The sequence below is a fragment of the Triticum aestivum genome, chromosome 1B, assembly GCF_018294505.1.
Source record: "Triticum aestivum cultivar Chinese Spring chromosome 1B, IWGSC CS RefSeq v2.1, whole genome shotgun sequence".
NCBI lineage: Eukaryota > Viridiplantae > Streptophyta > Magnoliopsida > Poales > Poaceae > Triticum > Triticum aestivum.
In genome coordinates, this window is record NC_057795.1 from 421,031,963 (window position 1) to 421,040,846 (window position 8,884).

At 42.7% G+C, this 8,884-nt stretch overlaps 1 protein-coding gene across 1 annotated transcript; it reads left to right on the top strand.

Moving 5' to 3' along the window:
* The first annotated feature begins 2,363 nt into the window (after positions 1–2,363).
* On the top strand, positions 2,364–7,218 carry LOC123128303 (WD repeat-containing protein WRAP73). The gene is made up of 6 exons (XM_044548274.1): positions 2,364–2,583; positions 3,606–4,094; positions 4,716–4,937; positions 5,066–5,150; positions 5,839–5,949; positions 6,467–7,218. The coding sequence occupies exons 1-6, from the start codon at positions 2,467–2,469 to the stop codon at positions 6,853–6,855; spliced, it is 1,413 nt and encodes a 470-aa protein (XP_044404209.1). The 5' UTR covers positions 2,364–2,466; the 3' UTR covers positions 6,856–7,218.
* Positions 7,219–8,884: the final 1,666 nt, after the last annotated feature.

The following is an 8,884-nucleotide window of genomic DNA, read 5'->3' on the forward strand; positions in this document are numbered from 1 at the left end:
CGCCCCCATGGTGGACGGGAAGTCGTCCAATGTGATCTGTACCATCTTGGGCATCAGGCCCGTCGGCGGCTGCGCTCCTCAGCCGGACCCGAAGCTGAAGAAGGAGCTGCTGGCTGCGTACTTCCTCCGCTATCATCCCTTCGTGGCCGGCCGCCTGGCCGATACTGTCACAACTCACACCCGCAAGATGGCTTTGTTCAACATGGATAAACAATGTAAATCCTCCCCCTGCGTTCTATTTTAGCCACACAAACTAAACAGAGATGTCAACCCCTGAATCCTCTGTACACCTGCCTGCAGCGACTCCTCTATGCTTCGCATGTTGAGTTGCTCCTCTACTCACTTTTTTTGACGCGTCCTCTGCTCACTCTCTCTGTGTGCTTTTCTTTGTATGTCTACTAAATACAGTAGGTCTACTGTTCTATCCTTATACTATCTTCTTCAACCATTTTTTGTTGTAAATGCCCTAATATTTATTATCTAATCAGCTTGTATTTGGTACTACAATGCGTTGATGTTAAATCCCCCAATATTTTGTTATCTAGGCAGTCAAAACAACTTCAGCCCGCTTACATAAATTCTTCTATTTTTGCTATTGCAACGAGAGAAAGAAAAATAAGATGCGGTGCCAATGGAGAACTAGACATCTATTTCATACCAACGTTTGCTACTGACATACAGTAGTTGTGGTAGTTAATGTTTCATACTCCACATTGTTTCTTCTTCTGAGAAATCGAAAACAATCTATCATATCATTCACCTTCTTGCAAGTTTCTGTCTTTGAGTGCCGGTAAATCGAATTTAATTGTTTTTTATCCATTTATGTATTTCTCATACTGCAAAAGATTTTTTTTATAACCGGTCCTACATATGACATTTCTTGGTTGTTCATGTTCAAACTCCAGTTTTTAAGTTCATTTGTAAGTTGAAGTTAAAAATGTGTATGGTATATTTGATTCCCAAATTAGCGGTGTCGCCGGCGTAAGCTCATAATGTATACATTTATGCTTTCATTTTTTCAGGCTGGGTTGTTTGAGTTCAATCTGCACAAGAGTACCAAGAGGAGAGGTTAGTGGCACCTGCTTAGATTTCATTCAATTGTATTTTTTTAGAATCAATTGTATGTATCTATTGGGTTTTCAATTTTCTATACCCTCGATCTAGGTTCTTTACCAGATCTTTTTATCTATTACATTTTTTACCAGTACCTTTTACTGCAATGTGGAGGTACTTTGCGGTCTGATCCACCTTCATGTAATTTTCTGGTGTTTACAAATGTCTCAGATTTTAGTTTCCTCTAGCTTTGAATGAAACAAAAGAGAAGACACACATTATTTCAGTTTCCTCTTCCCAGGTTTGATGTTTCCTCTTCGTTTGACATTAAGCATTAGTTTAAGATTTGGTGGAAATTTGCCAAAACCGGTGTAAGCTTTAGCTTACTTTGGTGATGCTTACAAGTGAAGAACTACAAATATTATTCATCTCCATGCCATTTGTTTCTTTTCTAGATTATGGTGTTCAGTTCATGCTCCCACAAAGGTCAGTGTTGAAGCATGGATCTTTAGCAAGATTTGCAACCATACCTAAAAAAAATATGAATAAGATATTTATAATGGAGGCATGGTCCGAGATCGTAGCTGCAACTCATGAATGCAAACAAGGTTAGAGAGTACCCTGTGAATTTACAACACCACTTTGAATTGTTTTTTTGGAGTGAGTTGCTTTATTTATAAAGGCACTGACGTTGGATCATGTTGGGGGAAAATCAGCATGCAGACTCGCAGGAGGCTATAAGAAAATTATCTAATGACATTGCAAGTCTGATAGACAGATAGAGGTTGGCTTACTAGGAAGCCTTTCTTTTTCAACAATAAGATTAGCATAAGTAAAATTCTATGCACGATGATAGGCATGATACTTGTTGACTTCCTCCATCAAAACTTTTTTTGTAGTGCCAGATACGGTGCATGAATGTTGATTCTCATAATACCACTTGTGGTGCACTTGCTCAACTACATCGAGAATGAAGCTGGAGAAAACATCCATGAGTATTGCATAAGCTTATTAGTGATTGCTAAGATAATTTCTTGTGTCGTTACTCTATGCATACAATGCTAAATTATAGCGTTTCTTAAAACTCAATTAAATTATAGATGATTTGTAGTATTTTTTGTGTTATCATAATAATTTTTTTATGCACGTGAATTCTCATATAGGATTGTAATATTTGTCAAGACGTGTGTGCACGTGCACACTTACTACAAACAAGTAATACGTCTCCACCCTCCAAACGAATTCAAATCCCAAACACCAACCCCTCAAAAAGCCTGTAGGAGAATCGACATTCCAACGCAGCCCCCCACCTCGCCTGAGCAGGTCGCCGGCGACCGACAGGCCTTCAGCTCGCCCCCCCCCCCCCCCCCCGCCCCCGCGTGGACCCGGGGGAGGCGCTGACCGAGTAGGGGGATGGAGTTCACAGAGGCGTACAAGCAGACGGGCCCGTGCTGCTTCTCTCCCGATGCCCGCTTCCTCGCCGTCGCCGTCGACTACCGCCTCGTGGTCCGCGACGTCGTCACCCTCAAGGTATAAACGCCACCATTTACCCGGCCTGTTTCTCCCCCGTACAATTGGGTTGCGTGTCTGGGGTTCATCCTTTTGGAGTAGTTGCTGGCGAATCTGGGATTTGGGGTTCCTGCCAACTGGCGTGCTTCAGATTTGAGCGCCTTGATGCGTGGAATGCGGCCAATTTTGACCGATCCGCAGCTTAGTTCAATTTTGACCGATCCGCAGCTTAGTTCAATTTTGACTGAAATCAGATCGACCTGCCATAGCATATGAATCGACGTAGCACTTCAAAGTCGTATCTAAACTCTCGCTTTAACAAACATTTAGGTCTCTTAGGTCTGTACTTCTATAACTAAGTAATGTGATTCGACCTGATTGCTCCTAAGTACTACTTGCCTTGCTGTTGTCGCGGATGATTCAACATTGACTTGTGTCTCCTACAACATCTGCAGTACGAGACTTCACATTATTTAAGGGGTCAATTTGCGGCTGTGCATTTCATCGTACTAGTTGGATCCGAGAAATTGTGGTATCAAGTGGTATGGGAGTGGATAATACGGGGTTTTGTTTTTCATGTACAGGTTTAGATAGGTGCATCTGGTCTGCGCTTATGAATTCTAGCTGCTGTATTAGCTTAGGATGCACCTTTTTATTTGTGTTATCATTATTATTGGTCCAATGAAAAAATTATTATTGGTCTAATGTATTGTGTACCCTCTAGATTACTCTTTACTATCTTCTTGGATTCATGGAAGTTCCATGAGCTCTTCACGTTTCATATCTCTTATGTGAATGCCGCTTGCTGTATTATTGCGTTATCATTTCAACTTTGAAGACTGGTTATGTATGTATGATACATTGCATGTTGCATCCATCACCCAAGAAATGGTATAATTCCTTACAACTTTCTAATTTACTGCAGGCATGCCCATAAGAGTTACATGAACTTTAAGTTTACGTGATCTCCTTGTCATTATAAGAATGTTAGTCACATCTAGAAACTAAAAATTGTAAACGCATGCTTTAACTTGCTTGTGCAGGTGGTGCAGTTGTTTTCATGTGTGGACAAGATAAACTTTTTGGAGTGGGCACCGGATTCAGAATACATTCTATGTGGACTTTACAAGCGGCCAATGGTGCAGGCTTGGTCGCTGAGCCAGCCTGACTGGACCTGTAAGATTGATGAAGGATCTGCAGGGATTGCTTATGCTCGCTGGAGTCCTGACAGTCGTCATATACTCACTACATCAGAGTTCCAACTTCGTTTGACTGTATGGTCTCTTGTAAATACTGCCTGTGTTCATGTACAGTGGCCAAAACATGCAGCCAGAGGTGTTTCTTTCACGAAGGATGGGAAGTTTGCTGCGATCTGCACCAGGCGGGACTGCAAAGATTACATAAATTTGCTCTCATGTCATTCCTGGGAGATAATGGGTGTATTCTCTGTTGACACACTAGACTTAGCAGGTGTGGAGTGGTCGCCTGATGACAGTGCTATTGTGGCCTGGGATTCACTTCTTGAATACAAGGTGTGTGTGCTATCTCTTCAGAAACTTCCTGGTGTTTTATGTGTTGTGGCTTGTGACTGTAGCCAATTCTTATGCATATCTCTATGCAGCAGTTTTAGTTACCCCCTTTGCTATATTATGTTACTCTTCCATAATTATGTTCATTTACAGCATCTCATGATCTTACTTCACACCTTTCTAGCTTGCTAAAGACAGCTTAGTTTTTGAGATTGAGATGACGTTGCTTGAGTTACCTTGTTCGTTGCATGGTTGACAGGCCACACCGTGTTATCTTTTTTCGAAGGGCAGCACAGCTTTTACCTTATTTTGGTTTATTACTCTTGTTCCCAAACTGGTACTTGATGACACAACTGAATTTGGCTCATGCCATGTACCTATATGTTTAATTTGGGTTTTAATGATTGACCAATTGGAACGCTGGGTTACGGTTTCCCTCAAAACATATTGGGCCATGGCTTAAAAAATAATCCCTTGCATGATTCTTCAAAAGCTCACCCTCACATTTTTATAGCCCAACCAATCTTGTATTCAACTCTTAAAGGTCTTTTTTGTTTCCTAGACGAAAAATTAGGTGATATAGTGAAATGTAAACTGATCATTCAAAGAACATGTCTTGTGCAGGTTCTAATATATTCACCGGATGGGCGATGCCTGTTCAAGTATTCAGCATATGAAAGTGGGTTAGGTGTCAAAACTGTTGGTTGGTCACCATGTGGGCAGTTTTTAGCAGTGGGCAGCTATGATCAATCAGTGCGAATATTGAACCATTTGACATGGAAAACCTTTGCCGAGTTCACTCATGCAGCCTCGATTCGAAGTCCCTATAATGCTGCTGTATTTAAGGTAAATCTGTCTATTCCTATCATCAATTCCCATCTTAGCAGATTTACTGTTGTTTTGGTGTTTGAACTCAGCATATTTACACTTTTATTGTCCATGCCATTTGATTATAACAACAAAATATGTCACAGGAAGTGGATGACCCATTTCAGCTTGATATGTCAGAGTTATGTCTAAGCGAAGGCTTGTCTCGTAACATGCGAGACAATGGCACTGGTAAGATTACGAAAATGGATTTATACCCATTATTGCTTGTTTCCCTATGTTCACCCATTCATCATACCTTTTCCTTAGCATTTCTTGCTTAGCAGTTCCCTTATCAACTGAAATAGGCTGTGCACGGTCTATGGAATTAACCAAAGAAATCATCAAGATGTTACCCTATCTAACAAAATTGAACAAGAGCATATTCTGGGACATCTTTTTTGTGTGTAAAGTCTTATCAGACTTGTAAGCTCAACCTTTCTGAGTTTGGCGTTTAATGTGATACGTCTGAAGATGTATTTACTTTACTTTAGTTATTATGTCGAGTCTTGACATTGGTAACATTGTACAGTAGCCTATAGTGTGGGTCACCTTGGTATGTTTCCTTGCATAGTCAGCAAAATAAGTGTCGGTTCTATTTATGTTGACTTTTTCTTTGAGCGTTGACTTGGTGTAGAGAATACATTACTTTGCAGCACCACATATAAGTAAAAACTATTGATCGATTGTAGCTTAAGGCCATCTCGGTGTTAAGATGGGCGGTCTCCTCTAGTATTTTATGGATTTGTGGACACTACGTACACAATAGCTCAAGAACATACATAACCAAATTGACACATTGTATGCTGCCTTTTTTGTACTTCCTTCAATTATTTCTTTTGTATTGTTCTGTAATGTATTTTCCTGTTTTGTTTATCAGAAAATGGCTCAGAAGGAGGTTCTAGAGTAAAATATGCTGTGATGGATGTTCCAATCACCGTGCCAGCACAGAAACCAGCTAGTGACAAGCCCAACCCCAAACAAGGAATCGGTTAGATGCTTTTACTTGTCTTTTCCTACTCCAATTCATGCCTCTTGCAAGTCCATTTTAAGTAATATCAGTACAGATATGATGAATAACACTTACCAACAGTCCCTTAGGTGATCTGTCTGGCTGATTCTCAAAATTCTACTGCCTCCATCCATATATAGAGCGCCTAATGCGTTTTTCGAGATTGCCTTTGACTCTTGATGACATTAATAGTATATGAGATGTATAATGTGAGAATTATATCATTGTAAGTTCCTTTCAAGTACAAATTTGACGGTATGCTTTGTGTAACTTGCATGTCATATATTGTTGCTCTAACATGTGGTCAAAGTTAGCCTTGAAAAACACATTAGGCCCTATATATATGGATAGAGGGAGTAGCAGAAAATTGTTGAAGAATCAGTGTGTTGTATTATGGACAAACCCCCATTGCTAAGATTGCAATTGCATCCAGAGTTTCTTTCTGTGCAGAAACCTTGAAACACCTCTCACCTTTCAAGTTACAAACGTTGTGCAGGTATGCTGTCGTGGAGCAGCGACAGCCACTATTTCTTCACCCGGAACGACAACATGCCTACCGTTCTTTGGATATGGGACATCTGTCGCCTGGAGCTCGCAGCCGTTCTTGTGCAGAAAGATCCGATCCGCGCTGCTGCCTGGGACCCTACATGCCCGCGCCTCGTCTTGTGCACGGAGAGCCCGCACCTGTACATGTGGACGCCATCCGGTGCTTGCTGCGTCAACATTCCCTTGCCAAACTTCCGGATAGTCGACTTGAAGTGGAACTCAGCAGGAAGCTGCCTCCTCCTGAAGGACCGCGATTCGTTCTGCTGTGCCGCAATCGTGTCCACTCTGCCAGAGGAAGAACCCGATGAGCAAACCGACGAGACCTCCGAAGACGAATGACGTCCTGTGTCTTGCTTGCTGTCAGTTTGAATTGTAGCCATTATGAGTGAAGTTATTATGTTGTAACATAGCAGTAGATCGATTTGGGTGCAGCGACTGTTCTGATCTGGAAGGATGAGGAGCACGGAAGATGATTGTTTCTTCTGTTACCATACAACTGCTGTTGGATTCCTTGAAGTTGGATAGATTTTGTAGAGAGCACAAAATCAAAGGGAGGATTCTGGTCTGTCCATGTGCAATTCTTTTTTCTCCCTGTGCTGAAATGGCAAGCAGTTTGTGAGCCAGATAAGCTGTATGCTGTGAGTGAACAGCAAAGGAATCCATTCATTTTCAAGCTGAAAAAACAAATATGGCTTGCTTCGACGAGCGCGGCGACTGATCCAGCAGGTGGTTAACTTTGTCCAGCTGTCAATGAAATGGGGAAGTTATCTTTCTTATTAGGTAAACTAGCAACGTGCGAACCAACCTGTGGTTGAGATGGTTAGGTGGACAGTGGTATCCCCAACCCACCAGGGTTCAAATCCTGGTGCTTGCATTATTCTCGTAAATCTCAAGATGATATGCCGGCTCAGTCTCTCGGAGGTGCTCATAGGGGTAGGGTGTGTGTGTATGCGTTCATAGGGGTGAGTGTATGCGCGTGTATATGAACGCTTGTGTCTGTACTGATGCTAAAAAAAAACCTAGCAACATGACGTGCAGACTGGTAGTGTGCCAACCGTGACAAAAATGACGCGTAGAGGCAATTGGAAGGGTCTTCTCATCGCGTGAACCCGGGATGTCGAGCGTGCGGCGCGTGCGACTTCCGATAGACACTGATCGGAGGATCTTCCTCGTGCCATCAACACATGTGTCAAGCGTGCGACGCGTACGATTTCGACCACATTGCGTGAAACCTCCCGGTGGAAGGGCGCTTCCATGTCGTCAACAAGTTTCGTTTTCCCTATCGAGTTATCGAGCTGTGAAAAAAACTTATAAAGGAAAATCGAAGCAACAAAATTATTTATACATTCAGAAGAATATTGTCTGATTAATTATGAAAAACCGGGATTCATAAATTCAAGCGTCCACAAACCTGATTATAGAAAAAGAAGAAGAATAGAACCCATACACGTCAAGCCTTACCCACTTTTGAAACGCGTTTGGTGATATGCAACTCTTATTTCGACGATGAGATTCGAAGGCGAGACAAGCAAAAGTTGCGTCAATCCAACCACCACGACTTACCTGTCTGTCGCATGGTCATCGTCGCTGGTCGGATGATGCCAAGAGCTATGACTCCATCGTGACACAAAGAATAGAGTACGAGAATCCACGGGACACGTCGCAGAGCCAACCACGTAGCCTCTGTCGTGACCCAAACGTCATAGGTCACCATCTTTGCCACACAAGTCGGTCACACCACCAATCAATATTATCTGTCGATCTCTTGCCAGTTGTGATGACACATGTGTCCAACCCATATCGAATGTTAAAAGGGATGGAAGTCTGCAAAGACGACGCTCCGATGAGATAATGATGTCAAACACGACATCATTGTTAGATCCGACAAATCTAGATCGTAAGTTTCCACCCGAAGACCAAACATCTGGTTCTGGGAGGAGGATGTTGTGGATATCCACAACAACGCCTCCAAATGAGGAGAACAACGCCCATGAGCACCAACACCTATGGTCAACAAAAGCCGCACAGAGCAAGACAACCCAAAACCACACACGGCCCAAACACCGTCTCTTACATCATGTTGGCCTGCACACCCCCAACGCTGCAAATGCACCAACTTCACATGGGAGCCGCTACAAACCTCGTCACGAGCCGCCAGCGAGTCAGATCTATCCGAGCCCACCCAAATCTGTCAGGGTGCGGTGCGAGTGGGGGTATATGCCACTGACACAAAGCAATGCGCATTCATGAAAGTGTGTAGAGCAGGGCCACCATCAACATACTAGGCGAGACAAAGACAATGGACCGAAGTCCACGAAGGCCGCCAACGTTGCAACAAGAAAGATATACAAATGTGTCATAATGTTGG

Coding starts and splice junctions, on each gene's coding strand:
- LOC123128303 (XM_044548274.1), top strand. CDS start 2,467: ATGGAGTTCACAGAGGCGTACAAGCAGACGGGCCCGTGCTGCTTCTCT. Junction 4,095..4,715: donor ATTCACTTCTTGAATACAAG/GTGTGTGTGCTA, acceptor TGTCTTGTGCAG/GTTCTAATATATTCACCGGA. Junction 5,151..5,838: donor CATGCGAGACAATGGCACTG/GTAAGATTACGA, acceptor TTTGTTTATCAG/AAAATGGCTCAGAAGGAGGT.